The 18,485-nt window shown below is 44.1% G+C and overlaps 1 protein-coding gene across 2 annotated transcripts in view; it reads right to left on the bottom strand.

The window, feature by feature from the left end:
* MCU (mitochondrial calcium uniporter) overlaps window positions 1-18,485 on the bottom strand; it is an 86,273-nt gene that overhangs the window by 2,181 nt on the left and 65,607 nt on the right. For both annotated transcript variants that reach the window (XM_074544370.1, XM_074544371.1), the window contains exons 2-7: window positions 10,458-10,527; window positions 6,445-6,615; window positions 5,550-5,654; window positions 3,192-3,352; window positions 2,509-2,712; window positions 871-987 (exon numbers count right to left, since the gene is read on the bottom strand). In XM_074544370.1, coding sequence (XP_074400471.1) covers window positions 871-987; window positions 2,509-2,712; window positions 3,192-3,352; window positions 5,550-5,654; window positions 6,445-6,615; window positions 10,458-10,527 — 828 coding nt within the window. The remainder of the gene's footprint in view (window positions 1-870; window positions 988-2,508; window positions 2,713-3,191; window positions 3,353-5,549; window positions 5,655-6,444; window positions 6,616-10,457; window positions 10,528-18,485) is intronic.

The following is an 18,485-nucleotide window of genomic DNA, read 5'->3' as shown; positions in this document are numbered from 1 at the left end:
AAATTCACTGAAATATTTTTTAAAACAAGCCAACAAAACCCCAACAAATCAACATCCCAACTAGATTATTAGGGATGATTGATTCTAGAAGAAAAGCTCCAGGAAAACATGGCCATCCAACGGCATCTGCATTCAAATGGCTTAAGAAACCCCAGAAAGACCTTTGGGTCCTTCCTTATGTAATTTGTTCTCCAGAGGTAGAATTTGTCTTGCCCTGGATATCTTACACTGTCATTTTCAGTGCCTGGGAATAAAGGATGATAGAAAACAGTGAAAAATAATGTGGTAATTCTGCTTTTTCTGCTCACACCATCCTTCTGCAATAAGGCTCTGAGAAACACAAGGAAACATCTCTATCCTTTGCTGAACAGATCCCACAACATGGATAATCTGTCAAGAGTGTCTGTCTCCAGAGTCTGAGAAATCTGCCCCCACTGATTTAAACAATACAGCTACATTTCCTGAACATTATTTTTCAGGACTGCACTGAAGTGCTATGTCAGGAAGACCTGAACTGAATGGATGCAAGACTTCATTCCTCACTAAATCCATCTGGTGTGTAGGAGCTGAGAAGAAAAGAAATCTTGAATTAGGCTCCTCTGAGGCATAAAGAGTCTGAAGCAACTCAAGTTTTACCAGCAGTGTCTTAAAGGCCCTTAAAGACTGATACAGGTTTCATGTTGATTTACACTTCCACTTCTATTCCTGGTAATATCAAAGCCAATTCAATGATTGCAGTATGGCTGTGACAGGAAAATGGCCTGAAAACTTAAAATACAGTCCTTCTTGCTTGAGGCGTGTCTATTAATAGTAATGAAGACCTAGCAAGCAGTAATTTCTTTATTGTATTTCTGGAAATATTGTTGTTACCTGAGCAATTGCATCCTTGAGTTGATTGTATTTCTCTAGATCAAATCGTGTCTTTTTGGCTCCTTTATGGAAAAATAGTAAGTACTGTCTGTCTCTGGCATCTGGATAAACATACTCCTAAAGAGAGAAAAAGGAGAGAAAATAGGAATAAAGCTACAGCAGGGAGGCAGCACTGGATGCCATAGCACAGTGTCTCAGGTGTTTTCAGGACAATGAGCAGTGCCTGACAGGAGGCACAAGCCTGGTCCAAGCTCACACAGGGGTGGGTGACCCCTGCCAGCAGCTAAATCCCCACCCAGCACTCACTGCAGCACAGCTGGGTCAGAGAAAGCACCCAAATGTAGATAAAAACCAAGAAAGATTTAAGTGTAAAGTTAAAGACAGTTTAGTAACTGAGGGAAAAAACCCATAACAAGATAAGAGTGATGCAAAAGCAATCACTCACCACCTCCTGCCAGCAGACCAATGCCCAGCCAGGCTCTGAGCAACAGCTGCTTTGGAGAAACTCCCTCCCAATTTATTGCAAAATGTGACATCATGTGGCATGGAGTATCAGTTTGGTCAGTTCAGGGCAGCTGTCCCAGATGTGTTCCCTCACAACACCTCACCCACCCCCTGCTCCCAGGGATGGGAAGAGGGGGGTTGGGAGGGGGCAGAGCAGGGAAGAACAAAACCACAGAAGGCCTTGATGCTGTACCAGCCCTGCTCAGCAACAGCCAAAGCACTGCTGTGTTACCAAGGCTGTCTTGGTCACAAGTGCCAAACACTGCACCACACCAGCTGCTCTGCAGAACATTAACTCCATCCCAGCCAGACCCAGCTAAGTCAGACATTTGCTTCTCTACTCATTTGTTACACTCCAGCAGTGAGCTACTAGCACCTTCCTCCTGTCCCTAGTGTGTGAATCCTTCCATGCAGAGACAATAACAAATAACATTTCATACTGACAAGTTTGTGGGGAATAAAGGAGGGAGGAAAACTGCTATAAATACTGTCTCTGAAATGATGCAGCTGACAGACCCTTGGGACACCACGCTGGAACACCTGCAGCATCTGTTCTGATGGGCCTGTGACAGCAGAGACACTTTGAGCCCTCCCTTCCTCATTATTTAGGCAGAATTAGGAACTGATAGGAAAAAAAAACATGCACTAGAAAATCCATAGAGAATCTGTCACATTTACAAGGATCCCGAGACAGATTCTTCATCTGGATGGGAGGCCAGATCTGTGAAAGGCATTTCCAACCAGATGCCTGATCATCCTTGGGCTCCTTAAAAAGGCCAGCATGGCATGTGAGAGGGGTGGGCTTCCTTGAAGCCCAGAAGGTATGTCAGGCAGCCACACCTGTCTGTACTGACCATATCTGCCAGCAGATGAATCTGTTTGGCTACAGCAGTCACCTAACACTTTTAGAAAAGCATTTCTGGTAAGACAACCAGCCAGGGCCACCATGAGAACACCCTATGGCCACACACCACCTCCCTGGCCAGCACAAATTAAACAAGTGACATCTGGGTTCCAACAGGACAAGGAAGGGGCAAAGCAGCTTCTAGCAGGCACAATTTTGCTATTTTTCTAGTGAGTAGAGCCCAGGAAAGTCTTCTACTGAAGTGTCAATAGCAGCACAGCAAGTCCTACCTGGCGGGTCATTACGAAATAAGCGTACATTGCCATGGCACTACCATAGGTGATGAAATAGGTGACAGGTTCCATAATGTCCCAAGAGTATTCCCACCAGGTGAGGCGGGCCAGAATCCCAAACTGAGTGGCCATGTAGGCCAGGCCTCCCCACAACACCAAGGTTGTCCTCTTCTCTGCTTTCCTGCTGAGCTCCATCCTCACCTGCAGAAGGCAGAAACACACATCTTGCACTCTCAGAAGTAATTATGTTAATATTGTTAAGAGATAATAATGCAAAATCAGTCCCTTATATTAATAGCAACACTAAGTGGTTTGAAACATGATTTGATTATGCATGATGCACATACAAACAAACCTCAGCTTCTTTTCCATCACCTATGCTGTCACCTATACTTACTCTGAGCATGCTCTGAATGCCTCAGGGAAGTATTTATTTCTCTATATTCAGAGATGTTCTGTTGCATTAGCCCCAGCTTTTATTTACTAACAAGATCATTTCCAACTACTTGAAGCAAGGAAACAAAATATTTCCACAGAAACCAGAAGCAGACATGGCTTGGTAAACACTTGGTTCAGTGATCTTAAAACTATTTGAAGCATGGCAGGGACCCAATTAAAACCTGGAAATCCACCCAGGCTGCCTTTGGAAGATAAATACAACACACTGAGAAACTCCTTACTTTTTCTAGAGGTGCTAGTTGCTCCTTCAATTGCTCTAGTCTCCCTATCAGCTCCTTCTCCTTGTTCAGCTGGTGCTCCTCGATGCTCAAGGCTGTGTACAACTGCTGAACCAACGTCTTCACATCATTCAGCGTCGTGGCATTTTCATGGCTTAAGAGCTCTAGGGATAAACAGAGGCTGTTTTATACACTGTGCCCACAGGGCTGCTCATGGGCCCTTGGGGAATCACTATTAGTCTGCACTGGAAATGAACAAAACTATCTTCTCAACAAAGAGGCCTTTGGAAGAGCTTCAGCACTCTAAGACAATGTGATTCCCTTGAAAGAAGGGCCTTACTACTGGATATTCCTAAAATTTGATAAGAAAAAGGAGAAGAGAGGTGTCCTATAAAGCTGGCCAGCTTATCCAACAGCTGCTTCTGATTCGTATTTATATACAAGACAAACAAACTTAACCAGCTATGATCCATCACACCAGCTGTCAAGACACAGGCAGAATTCAGAATACAGACCACCAGCAGCCAGAATTATTGGTGATGGCAACTGAACATTGAGGGTTAGGGACCCACAACAGCCTCAGCAGCAGCATTAAGAGTGCCAGTGCCAGGAATTGTTTCCCATGGTCTGTGGGTAACACCCCTTGCTGTGCTTCCTGCAAAGGAGTGAAGCTCTCCCACACAGCATCTAGAAACAAGAGCAGGGCCACGACTCAAAAACACCTTTATCCTTGCATTGCAACTCAAAAAGGATTCCTAGAGGATACCAGTTCCTAAAGGAGTTGTGACTATTGGATTGTCTTCCAGATCGGAAAAAAAAAAGAAGTTTGCAATAAAAGCAAAATATTTTGACATTAACCAAATAAAAAAATTAATTTTTGTAGCATCCTTGGACTTGTACCTAAAGGTATCAAAATATGATTTTACCAACTCAAAAAGTACACCAGCAGCTCAAGGGAAAAAAAGTGACTCAGTTGCCTGTGCCAAGACACACAAAGTAAATAATTTCATTCTAGTTAAAGGGCTCCAGTTCTCCTACAAAGAAAAATCCATGTGCTCCTACTGAGGCAAACATCAAGAAGTACTTATTTAAAATTACAGTATTCTGGCATTTCCATTCTCAAATACTAGAGGTGATCTTGTAAAAATGCAAAAGCCAGAGCTGAAAAGTTTGACAGAACTAATCTCAGTGCCTATTTGCAGGCACATTCATTTTAGCACAAACTATAGAAATCTCCTTGGCAAGTGCATCCTAGGAGACAATTTCCTGTAACCTTGGTGATCCCAGAGCTCACCTAGCAGCACACAGTGGGTGACAGCAGAGTAACTTGGTGTGTGTGGCACCCAGTGATTTAGATATCCAGTCTGAGCAGAGAACCTTCTGCTAAGGTGCTTTTGATGAGATGGGGAAAAAATCATCTCTAGTAGAGGTGAGTCTACTCTATATTTAGGGGAGAGAGACCATCTCACCCAGTACCTGCACTCCCAACTCCTGAATAACAGAACAATAAAATCCCCCACATCTGTGAGCCAAGAGCCAAACAGAAACAGCATTTCCCAAGCTGTCCCTCTTGTTTAAATCCTCAGAGGTAACTACAGGCATGCAAGAACCTGGTGTTTTATGAAGGCTATGAAGCTGCCCAGAAGAAAGAGGGCAGATAAAAACACTGAGTTCCTGCCTCCCCCAGTAATACTGAAAATGTCTTAAAAGCCTCTCTGCAGGTTTTCACATCTTGAAAATCACACATGTTCAAAGAATATTATTGAAATGGATTTTCTTATTGACTCAAAATAGGTTACTTTCCCTACCCCTCCTACCTGACTCTTCTAAGGGCACAGTCTCCTTTATTTCACTGTTTGGTAGCTAACAGGGTTTTGAGGTTTATCTGCAATATTTATTCTGCAATATTATCTGCAAAGTACCACACTTAAATGGAAACAATGTTAGCTGCCAGGGGAAGCAACAATTTATTCTTTCAAACCAGACAATCTAAGTTTCAATCTAATTCCCATCTTGTACTGCATTCCTTCAGAATAAGTTAAATTAAATTACTTTCCAGTAATTATAAAAAAATTTGAAAAACTTACAAATGAAAAGGAATTCTATTTCTTTGTTTATTTCTCTTGAGGGCTGGGGGCACTAGCTTTGAACAGAATGAAATATCTGCTTTTCATTAGTGATTATTCTGATTACTTGGATATCTCTAAATTGGGCTCCAAGGGCAGGATTAGAAACCAGGAGGTTTCCCTTTAGAAACAACACTCCATGCTCCTGAACAAGTTAATAAAGCATGTTGCAGTGAAGCAGGGAACTGAATACTGAGCTGTACTCCCAGGGCTGAGCAGAAGCAGGCTGCTTTACCTCTCTTTGGTGGTCTGACGTGGTAGGAGACATCATTAATGATCAGTTTGAAGTCATCCAGCAGAAGCAGGTCTATGCCTGTGGAGGAGGCCACACGTGTGCCATCTGTAAGGAAAACACAGATGATGCATTAAGCAGGAGGAACAAAGAACTTAAACATGCTGTGGCTAAGTTGTAATACCATCCCAAGTCCAGCTGTTTGGTTTCTGTTCTTTGTAAATACAATAATGTAAATATTATTTACAGAAAACCAAAGCATGTATCTCTTAATTTACAGTATTGGACTATGAAAAAATAGCACATCCAAAGTATAAAAGTAGTGTACAAAAATACAGAAAAACATAGAAATCTTTAATAAAAATAGTGAAGTCTTCAGACGAACTTGATCTCTTGATGTGCTTTGCCATATGACCAAAAATCAAAGAGCAGAGTCCCTTAAAGCCAAAACGGAATTTGAGTTTACAAAATAACTTTAAATTCTTAGCTATTTACAATAACAACGTGAATAGTCTTTGTAAAGGATGACACTTTTTGCCAGGACAAGGAAAGGTGAAACACGACTGAGTTGTCATTGCTAAAGCAGGATACTGTTTCCCATGTACATCTTCCACACCCAATTCCTTTATAAATCGATTTGAACCTCTCTGTAGGTTGCACAACTTGCATCTTTCCTACTAAATAGTAGGGAACTCACCAGAAAACATCTCCATTAGGACTGATTTCCTTGGCAGCACTGGCTACACAATATTCTAACTCTAGGAATAGCATTTCTACATTCTGCTCTTTCAGGAAGGTCAGAGAACTCACACTACAGTGAACTTCCACTCCAAAAGCAAAAGGCTGGATGCAGACAGCTGGCAGGCAAGTAAATCAATCAGTTTGTAAACAAGAGTACCTGCTGAGTAGATTGCAACCCGATCAATGCCTCTGTCCTCTGCTCGCAGCTGTTGCAAGAACACCCCGACAGAGTCTGAGATGGGCTTCAGGGTGAACTGGCAGCGCTCGCGCCGCGATGGGAGACTGACAGAGATCACAGGCAGCCCGTTCTGGTACACCACCGTCACTTCTGCAGAGAAACAGCAACAACAACACAAGTCATTGTCACAAGGTAGCAGATCTGCTCTGCTTGTTCCACGGAGAAGAGGCAAGCCTGATTGCAATCTGAATATAACACATTAAACTTGCGGCTTTCTCAAGAGATGTGGCCCAAGAAAAATGGAGGTATAGCAGAGATTCTCACTCCAGTAACTTGGCAGTATTTTTCTGTACTTTGTGAAAGTTACTTACTCTAAACACAGCCACCTTTGTTCTAAAGACAACATGATATCTAAAAGCCATAACATGCCAGCACAGTATGTTTTGGTTAGGTTTTGAGAATAAAAGCATTTTAGACTATGGAAGACAAAACATTGCTGTTTACAGCAGGATTTATAGCTCAGGAGACAAAGGCAGATTGTGTCTATTAGGAAACATCAAGGAAGGACCCGCTTCAAATGTTTATATTCTTGTTTAGTTCTGGTTTCTTCCTCCTTGTCCTGAGGCAAAACATGTAAGAAAGCAGTCAGGAGCATGAGGCTGTAGCAGAACAGCACTCTGAGTTTAGGCTTCAAGGTCATTTAATCTAAAATTCATGGGATCAATATGCTTTGTACTTCTCCAGACAGGCATTACTACTTAGGTGTAGATAAAACAAGATTTTTCCATTTCTTTGGTGCTGCAAAAAGCTTTTCTGAGGGCATTCTTGAGGATTTCTGTAATTCTTAAATCAATGGTAGTGACCAATGTGAGCTGTAGGCTGTTTATTATTTTACTGCCACAACCTGCTCCGCGTACTTCGTGAGATCCATACGTAGAAAAGAGAAGTCAAAAGTTCATATTCCCTAAGCCCTTCACTGAATCACAATCATAACTGTCCTCAAGTGACGTAGTTGCTAAGATATAACAGCACACCTCAAAATTATCTGCTTTTATAGGTGTGTTTCTTATGTAAAAACACACAGGGTTTTTTACTGCTTAGAGCATTTCTGTGTCTCAAGGATGGTGCAGTCACACCCACCCACAACTCATCTGCCTCAATATCCCAACCTGTTGTAGTCCTGGTCAACTCCTGTCTCCTTAAACCCACTGAACTCATGCACTGACATGCTAAGTCATTTTAAGCAGCTAATATGAAAACCAGTCAGTCAAAAAGTCAACAGAAGTAGAAATAAAGGCAAATGTTATTTTAACTAGCAAAGGGAACTATGGGGACAAGTCCTGGGGCAACACATATTTCCAAAAATGGGGGCCTGTGGATATTGAGAAAGGATTTACCAAGTGCATTTGTACAAAGCCAGAAGAATTCTCTTCTCATTCTTAACTATCACACACCTTCATGAAATGAATCAAGCATAAAAAAAGCTTTTTCCCTCTTGCAAGGGATTGCTGCCTTCAAGTCCTTAAAGACTAGATGGAAGCAGCCAAGTATGGTCACCTAAAACAACTAAAGCATCCTAAGAGGCCCCAGTATTTGAAAACCTATCAATGCCTGCTCTCGAGACTCAGACATCTGACAGGATTTTAGTAGCTTTAGTGTTTTGAAGTGCAGGCTTCAGAGACAAGAATCAGATATTTACTGGAAAGAAATAAAGCAAAGTGCTAACATATTTGGACTGCCAGACAGAACTTAGAGCTCCTTAGCAGCAGCTGTTATGACACCAGCTTTCAGGTTTTCTTTACATTTAAAATGCTACCTGGATCAGACAGGCAGCGAGGCAGATTTCTGGCAGAGAAAAGAGAGAACAATGTTTGCATTTACACTTTTTCCACATATCCCCATCAGTACCACACCAGAACCAGAGCTCCAGGACTGCCAGCTCTGGAGGGAAGTGCCTGCCAGGAACAGCCCTGCTGCATTTTAGCAGTCATCAGCATTAGGAGCACAAACAAAGCCTTTCACTGGGACTTCCAGCTTAGGTGAAGTATTAAAGACCAAATTATTTCCCTTCAAAAGACAGGGTCCATAAGGCTGTAAATTAAAGCAGCTGCTTTATGTTTTCCTTGCAAAAACCTTGTAAAAGTAATTTCCTAGCTTAATTCACTGGTGGGGAAAGTCCATGACTGCAGGTTGATCCTCTCACCACCTCCCACACAAGCAATGCTGGTCAGATTTTTACTGCATTGAAGAGGGAAGAGGCAAAGAAAAGAAGGAAATCTGAAGGACACAACAACACAAACCTAACAGACAGCAGCAGGCAGCTCCAGTAAAAGTCGTTAACAAGTCCCTGTGATATGGCTGCCTCACTCTTCTCTCCCACAGCCCTGTGTGTCTTCTGCATCTACTTCACAAGTTACTAAGGGGACAAAGCATTTGGCACCTCTCTAATTACAGTGCTAAGGTTTCAGCTAATCTTCCCCTAGTTAAATTTTAAGCCAGGATTTAAAGGCATGGGACAAGTAAAAGAAATTAATTTTATACAAGTGCGCTGCACTTACATTTACAGTCACCTACAGCCTGGCCAGGAATGGTGCTAAATGAGACTGTGGGGGATTTGAAAAGCTTTACATGCTGTATTAAATGTGGGGTTGCTTTGAGGCATGAGTTCCAACCAAGTGCCACAAAGTTTTGACTCAATATATGTGCACCAGCAAGAGGTCATGGGTATTTTTTAAAAAATATTTCCATTTTCACCTAAGATCAACTTGAGCAACAAATGAGGTCAAAATGAAGTACAGTATAAGAAAAAAGTGTGGCCAAAGAAGTCAGTGTTGAACATTGGCTACTGGTAAAGACAAAGTTATAGGAAGAAGTAATGAGAGAATTATTCAAGCACAACATGAGAAAAAGTAAAATCAAATCAGCACAGGCAGATATCTTCGCAACCTTACACATCCTCTCACTTCTACCTGTTTAAGCTGCCAGGTTTTCATGTAAGCTCTGCAGAGCAGTCATGTTCTCTTTGTCTTGCACACTTGTTATCCTGGCAGGGGAAGCAGGAACCCTTCATTTATTAGCTTTCAGACCTTATTAACAAGCCTTAACAAGGAGAGGATCCACTCCATGCCCAGTCTGTCAGCTCCACTCCCTGTGCACAGCATGCAGATGTTAAGCAGCTGAAAGCTGCTCCTTTCCTCTTTGCATTATGGCACACTGAGAGTTTTACAGTTCCACCAGTGCATCCTTTTGCTTTGTGCTCTGACAACCTTATCAAAAAAGCTTCATGCCTGAGCTGTCCCAGAATTTAAATAAAGGAAAAATATTGCCTTGGCTTCAAAGCTTATTTACTGTAGTAAATGATGCTTTTGACTATTGTGGCATGGAGCTGAACTGCACTTTTGTTACATAAATGGACTTTAGGGGGCAGGTAGGGTCAGGCTGAAGGGACCACAGTGATTCTTCTGGTGCCACCTCCCTGCTCAAGCAGGGACATCCCAGAGCACGTGGCACAGGATTGTGTCCAGATGGTTCTGGAGTACCCCCAGTGAGGGAGACTCCACAGCCTCCCTGGGATATCTGTTCCAGTGCACGGGAGATTTTCCTCATGTTCAGGTAGAATTTCCTGTGCATCCGTTTCTTGGCACCACTGGGCAGAGCCTGGCTCCAGCCTCTGGCAGCTCCCTCCAGGAAGGAGAGCACCCTGAAGGGCAGGGGTCATACAGACCTCACAGCTACATCAGAAAGAAGGCTGGCAAAGAGACTTGGACAGTTGCACGCAATTCCACCCTTCTTTACAAAGCCTGTCCAGTTTGGTAAGGACAGTTCATAGAAAAGCTGCCCACTGCCTTAATGCTTCCTGACGTTGTTCTCTCTGTCACTTAGCTCCAAACTGGATTGGTGCCCAGCCAAAGAAGCCTCCACCAGAAAAGGGGGCAGGGAATGAAACGTGAGTTGGGGAAGTCCAAGCGAGGCAGGAACTGGTGCGTACTCACCATCAGAGGGCACTACGGTACTGCAATACACCACTCTCACGCTCTGCCAAGGAGACAGCCGCTGGTGCACCTGGAAAACACGGGGAAAAGAACAAATGTTCAGAGTCGGGCAGGATCCGGCCCCCGCCATCTCCGTGCCCCTCCCCAGGCACTTCCTCCGTCCGCAGGAGCGGCCACAAAGCCGGAGCGCCGGTCAGGAACAGCCTCTTCCCTTCCCATCTGTCACCCCGCAGGGATTCCCCCCGCAGCCAAGCTCACCTCCACACACCTCACTCTGCACACAGGTAGCTGGGAGTCTGGAACAGAACACTCGTGGTTTTTTTCCCTAATGTGACACGGATTTTTAAAGCCACCCAGTCAAGCAGTTTTAAGAAATCCATTTAGCTGACTACACAGACACACAGTAGAAATCATAGCAAAGCACAAGTCTTTAAAGGTTACAAAAATAAGTTTTTTGCATAACCAGGATAGATGTTTAGAGTTGTGGATTAACAGGGTCATTCTCTTTGGTTGCTTTCCATGCCAACATTACTTTTCTCATGTCCTTACAGAGAGAAGCTGAACTCTGAGATACACAGCAATAAACACGCCTGTGCATAGAAGAACAAATTGTTCCAACATAAAAAGCAATAATTGTAATACTGAGCTATAAAAATAAAAAATAACAACAGCCCAACAGGAAGAAAGCACATGAATGGGTTTGCATGTTCTGCAAACTTAGCAAGAGACTCATTTGCCCATGAAAATCTACAAACAGAGTGATTTAAAGTCTATTTTAAAGATGATATTACACTGGTTATTTACCAATCCTTCCCCAACACTGAAATTGCAGCTCTGGCACAAAGCAGCCCAAGTGTACACCACAGTAAGGGGGAACACACAGCTCTCACCTGTCCCTGGTGGTTCACATTTCAGTGGCTAGCCTCGGATTTTGCAACAGCTGTTGTCCAATTCGGACATTCCTGCAGTCTGGGATATTTTTTCTTTGCTGAATGCTAAAACACAGCTGCCAAACCTACATTTTTATAAAGGTATCTTACAGGGAGGACTTGTTTTAATAAACTTCCAATGAAGTTTGCAAACAAAACCCAGGTTGCTGATTATTTCTCTGCCAAATTGTCCAGACCTCTGTGTTTCATGAGGTTACCTTTGATAACCTACTTTGAATGGCTTCAATTGCTCCTTGCCTTGTGCTCTGAAGCCTGATATCCAAACCAAGGGCAGTTTCCACTGATCTTTCTCAAAAGCAGGACCTTTGGCCCTGATGGTCACTGCACTGACAGCTCTAGAAATTCACTGTGACATGTGCTGTATTTGTATTTCATTTCTATTCATTTTGACAACAAAAATCAGTCATTTTCAATTTGCCTCCTCTCAACTGCATTTTCAGCTTCCCAGGGTCAAATCAGACAGGAAAATAAGTGGGCACCAAACAGCTGTAACTCAAGTGGGAAGCTGAATGCTTCAGCAAAAGTAATGCAAAAAACACTTGCATGTTGGGAACCAAAGGGCAAATTTGACAGCATGTGCTGCTGTTGAGCAATCAGCACTACCCCTCCCATTTGAAAAAACCCAGGTTTTAGACTCAAAACTATCTGAGAAAAACACAGCTACAATCCCACATGCTGTACAAATCCAGCTCTGTTGTCTTGGCATTACTGTTATATTATTAACAAAGTCAGAAGCTTCAAGGATCAGATGTGGTGCCACATGCAAATCAATTTTCAGAACCAATTTTTACCTAAGGAGGGGAATTTCAATCTTTCCAAAAATAGTATCAGATACAAAAACAAGCACACAGAATTCACTCAGCGAGACACAAACCCTCCTCAGTCACACAGCACTACCCCAAAGACTGTTTGTAGACCTGTTCTACCTGATCCCACAGCACAGCTAGCACTGACATGAGGTTTTTACTGCTTCACTCTCCCCCTCTACACAACATAATTCATTCATTTTTCAAACACTGCACAGCAGGACTCTGCTTTTCCACCAGATGTGGACGGCAGCCCAAAAACACAGTTCTCAGAACATCCTAAACCCTAAAGCCAGCATTATCTTACTGCAGAACAAGCATGGAGCTGGAAGATATTATCAGGTAGCACAGGCAAAGACTTTGCCTTAAGGCTACTAGTATCTGACAGACACAAGCTCACTCCAGAAGCCTCCTGCCCTCATAGAACAAAACAGGGAAAAGGCAAAACAGGTGGGAAAAACCAGGGCATGTTAGGTGACTCATCAAAAACCCGAGGTGTCCCCAGACTTAACCCCTTGCACAATTCTTGCATCCCAATATGGGCTGAGCCCCTCTGTTTGTGAACACTCCCTTCCCCAGCAGTGTACATTTACAGGAGAGGTGCTGCCAGAACCTCTTACAGGAGAGATGCTGTTAAACACTCGTATCTGTCACTCCTGCAGCTCTGAACTGTGCTGCTGGTGCAATTCCTTATCAACAAAAAGGATGTCTCTACTGGGCAGGAAGGGAAAAAGAGGAACAAATGAGCTCAAAACTGAGCAGAGCCCAAGATGTCATGGTATGTCACCCAAGGTTAGCACGAGCTTACGGAGCCATCCATCATTTCTATTCCTGAAGGGAGACTGTTGTTTTAACATTGAGGTGGAGAGAAATGTTTGAACCCATTACCCGATGTCTGCAGCTCAACAGCTTCATCCAGGAAGGTGTCAGAAGGCTGAAGCTGGGGATCAGAGCAGTGCAGGGCACAGAGAGGAACCCATTTCAGGCTTTACTGACCAGATCTGCCCCTCAGATAAACAGCCAAGAGCCCACCCCCCTTCAGCAACCAAGTGTGCAATAAGTGCACCCAAATTTTAGTCCATACAGGCTTGTCCACCCCTCCCAAAATAAGCAATTCTTCGGAGTGTGAAAAAAACCAAGCCAGACCACAAAAGCAAAAAGCTTTAAGCACTAGGATAACTTTCTGGGTCTCACAGGAACACATGCAGGAATTCACATTCCACATCCATCAGATCCTTCATTTCCTGCCTTGTCTGCAGTAAGATGCATGCTAAGAGGCTCAGGGTTATGCAGCAGCTGCGCTCCCAAAATGATTAAAGGAGCAAGAGGAATAAAGTGCCAGCCCTCTACCTAACACTAATCCTTCCTCCAGGTCTGTATTAGCCAGCCCAAAGGCACAAATAACAGCATCTCCATAGGTCCTATTGCAGCTTTATCAACACTACCTGGGTGACAAAGTTAATCAAAGTCTTGCTGAAAAAAATCAACCTTTTGGCTATTCTGATGGAGAAAGAGGGAGCAGCTCCTGTTCTCCAGGTATGTAATTATCAATGATGGAACACTAACAACTTTAGGAGATTGAGTCTCCAAACACTAATTAAAATCAGAAAAGAGGCTGACCAGGAAAAAAAACCACACCCCAAGCATGAAAAAAGGTGAACATCTGACTCTAGAACCCAAGTAAAACATGCTGCTAACTCATTACCTGGAGTGCCAGTGCAGCAAGAACTGCAGAGCTTCTGTGAAAAACAGAGCATTCTCTGCATAAAAATCTCTTACTACAAGTAAAGCATTTAAGAGATACAAGTTCTTCTTGCAAGTGCTTCTGGCACATCTATTTCACAGATTACCAGGGCCCTCCTTTATATGAGGCGGCCTTCAGTCTGATCCATAGCAGCTCACCTTTTCCAACAAGAAACAGGTATTTTCCCCTCTATCCCAACTTCTGCTGCATGAAACACTGAATGTCTTTCCTGGCTCTAAAAGTGGTTACCCTAAAGCCTCCAGGCTGGAATCTGAGTGGTGAAAATTGCTGTGAGCTTCCCCAAGCAGCCCCAGCAGCCCAAGCCACCCACCTCAACCACACTGAAGGGCTCCATTTATCTGCCTTGAGCTCATTCCTGCTCCTGTACTCTATCTGTGTGATTCTGGTCTCTCTTAAACAGGATGTTGGAACCCTGGAGGCTGAGAATTTCAGACTCCCTGTGCTGACAAACACTGACCCCCAAGAGATCACAGCATTTGACCTGAGGCTGTGGAGAAGACTTCCAAAATTGAATAAGAGAACTAAGATTATGAGTGTGTAGTTTGATTAGAAGTGTGTAATATCACACAGTAGAGCACTTGGAGTTTAAAGTTTTAAAATATAGGAATATATATAAGATAATAGTTTTAAAGCAGTAACTAGTCCTTCTTCTTCATGAGTTTGAGTAGTATTTTGTAATTAGACAGAAAAGTCCACATTGACAAGACATGAGTGATTAGTTATTAAGCTAAAAGTAAAAATAATTTAAGTGTTATTTCTTAATTAGATAGTTTTTTCTTAAAAGACCTTGTAGACATAGATACAAAGCCATTTGTGTAACTTGTTAGTGAAATACTGTAGAACTCACAACTTGTGAGACTCTAATATAAATAAAAATAATAAACATCTAAGTCTAAACAAAAAATACCATCTCAAATGCTTTCAATCCCAACCAAAACAAAAAAAGAAAATAAAGACTCAACACAGTACCTCGATTCTAAATTATCAAAGTTCCCTTCTGTCCTCCCCTTTTCCTTCCCCTTCACAGCAGCTGTTTGCAAAGTAAAGGAGACTCAGGGCAAAGCCCTGCCCTGACTAGAAACCTGCTGTCTGAGGGATGAGATGTGTGACTTCCCACCACAGCCAGTGGTTTTGCACAGCACATAAGCTCTGCCTGGATTGAAGCACACTGAGCTGTGAGGGATTGACTGGGGCCAGCTGCCCAGCCAGCTGCTCCCAAGCTCCTTGGGAACAGGACAGGATAAAAGGATGAAGGCAGGGAGATCAGTCACCACTGCTCACTGGCTTAGCAGACTGCACTAAGGGAAACTTGATTTACTGCCAATTAAAGCAGATAATATCAAGAAACAGCCTGAAATGAACACTGTGCCCCTAACCCAACACTTTATCCAGGATCCAACTCTGCCCAGAAACCCCTCAGGCACTGCACACTGAGATCCCTCATCCCCTGGGCAGCCCACAGACTCCTCAGCCCCAAACAGCCCACAGAGACCAGAGACTCTTCAACCCCAGACACCTCTCACCTCCTGAGACACCCCACAGATATCAGAGACCCTCAGCCCCATGACACCCCACAGATATCAGAGACCCTCAGCCCCATGACACCCCACAGATTTCAGAGACCCTCAGCCCCATGACACCCCACAGATATCAGAGACCCTCAGCCCTGAGACACCCCACAGATATCAGAGACCCCTCAGCCCCATGACACCCCAGAGATTTCAGAGACCCTCAGCCCCGTGACACCCCAGATATCAGAGACCCCTTCAGCCCCATGACACCCCACAGCCCTCACAGAGACCCCTCAGGCCCAGGCACCCCACACGGCCTTCAGAGACCCCTCAGCCCCGTGACACCCCAGATATCAGAGATCCCTCAGCCCTGTGACACCCCACAGATATCAGAGATCCCTCAGCCCCATGACACCCCACACAGCCCCCACAGAGACCGCTCCCAGCCCCAGGCCCCCCACCCAGTGACTCTCAAACCAGTCTGCCAATAAACCCCTGACAAAGGAGCCAGTATGGGGCTCTGAGCACTCACAGGACCTTGCCAGCCCACAGCAGTCCCTCACTGAGGACTCTGAGGGCAGCGGGTGACCAGGGGATGATGGCGGCACCTCATGAGGGACCCGCCTGCTGCCAGTGCCAACCTCAGCTAATTCCTGCTAATTCCTCCTCAGCGTCCTCCCTGCCTTCCTCAGACACCTCCAAAGGGACCAAAACAGGCCTGTCTGCCACTGGAGTTGTCTGCCTGCACCTCTCACCCCCTTCTTTTCTTTCTGAGGTCTGGACACCATTGCCCAACTTCCAGGATCTTTCTTTGAGAGACAAATATAAAAAAAAAAATCTCCATCTTCCTTTGAAATTGAGCCCAACTTTACCAGGAATTTTCAGCCCTCTATGGAAGTTGTTCTCCTGCTTCTCGCTGTGGTCTCTGGATACATTCACACAGCCAATACAGTGCGTAGTATTTACCAGAAGAAATAGCCTGGGCAGCTGTTCTGGAGTCTGGAATGTGATAAAACAGCCCCTGTTCCTACAAGGGTACAGCTCCCACTGCATCCATGCAAACTCCCTCTGGATACATTCACACAGCCAATACATCTGTGTAGTATTTCCCAGAAGAAATACCCTGGGCAGCTGTTCTGGAGTCTGGGATGTGATAAAACAGCCCCTGCTCCCAGAAGGGTACAGCTCCCACTGCATCCATGCAAACCCCCAGGGATTTGGCTGGAGAGGGAATGCCCCTATACCCAAGAGCTGTGCCCTGGCAGTGACAGCAACAAGCCAAACACTTCTGAGCACAATTTACTCTAAGTCCAAACTGCTGCCTTTTTCAACTGTCTCCCAGGACCCAAACAACACTTGTCTGATTAAATCCCACTGGCTTGAACTGATTCCTCTCTCTCTCTTTGACAGCACGCCCTTGCTCCATCCCACTCAAGAGGTCAGATTTTACACCAAAAAGAACATTTTGTGCCCACTGCCCCCACAGGGCAGCGCTTCATGCGGATGAAGGTCAAGCAAACAAGAACCCGTCTGAACTGCAGTGCTTTTCTTCGTGGATTTTTTCTTCTGTGTTTTAAAATCAGGCTGTAGACAGACACAAAAAAAAAGGCAATGCCAGCAAGATGTGGGAAGTGTTATTCCTTACATTTGGAAGCACTTTGTATGACCTACGCGTTAGCAAACGATCTTCATTTGCCTCAGCTCTCGCTCCTGCCTGAATTTTCTCTTCTTCCAGCATTAGTACAAAGCTCTAGCACATCTGCTAGGAAGGGAACATAAACAGGAGGTGAGCTATAAATACTCCTTTCTCATCCTGCTTCCTTTGCCCATCTGCCTAAAAAGAAGCAGGTAATCCACAGTGTCCAGGAAGAGGAGGGGGAAGGAGGAAAGAGATTAATTCTCTGCAGAAAAGGGAAAAAGCAGGGATGAAATAACTGTTCCTCATCCTTCATTGTGCCTTTCTCCCAGGCATTACTGCTGCTCTGGAGACACTGAACTGAGGAGTTGCAGCAGGAACTGTTGTTAAGCAGGAACATCACTGCATTTGATGGGTGTGATTGAGCCGCTGGGAGACTAGAGAAGGAAGAGGAGGTAATAAATGGGAAAAAAGTTGAGCTGACATCTTAAGCCCATCAGCCAGGCAGAATCCATTGCTTTGAACAGGTGCTTCCCTTGCCACCATTCACACCACTTCTCCCTTAACTAAAAACCGAATCAAAACCCCAATCCAAAACTTCCTCTCAATCTATATTCTTAATTCTATTGCAAGTGCCAACAATTTACAGAGAAATACCCAATTCCTAACTTAAGCAGGGTACACCAGACCCTCACACTCCCTCTTTCACCCAACCTTCACACAGAACTTCCTGCCTCTGGCAGACAACACAAAACAGGGCTGGAACTTCTCCCCGACCATTTGTGATGCCAGATCACAGTTTCACCATGAAAATATTTTTGCTTTAGTGGAGCAGGATGGTTTGGATTCCACTTCTTTAACACAATCCTCATGGTTACTGGGAAAAAAAAAAAAACAAACCTGAGAATTTTAATTCCTTTGAATCCTGAAGGCTTGAAACATAGAACTCAAACAAAACACTAGGATGCATTTAAACCTCTGTCAGCTTTGAAACCTGAGCGCTAAACTCCTTTCCCTAATTTCCAGATTCATCACTTGAATCTTACTGAAAAGGTTTATAACTCTCTTCTCAAAATTAAGGGGACTGTCAACCACTGTTTAAAAAAGGTTTGAAGAACTCAGTGAGTTCTGAGCTCACTAATTTCAGGGATTTTGTCTCTCTCAGCCACCCACAGCTGAAAACTGCATAACCAAGAGAGAAGGCATCAGATGGATTCCCCTCAGCCATTTCCCCAGGGCAGCTCAGCTGTTATTTTGTTGTTTGCTTTCTTGTTTGATTTTTTTTCCTCTAGCACTTACCAACCCCATTAGGCAACTCCTTTAGCCTCAGTTAGAACCAGTTTCAAACAAGAGCTCTTGC

The sequence above is a fragment of the Zonotrichia albicollis genome, chromosome 7, assembly GCF_047830755.1.
Source record: "Zonotrichia albicollis isolate bZonAlb1 chromosome 7, bZonAlb1.hap1, whole genome shotgun sequence".
Lineage (NCBI taxonomy): Eukaryota > Metazoa > Chordata > Aves > Passeriformes > Passerellidae > Zonotrichia > Zonotrichia albicollis.
This window is presented reverse-complemented; position numbering and strand designations above follow the sequence as displayed.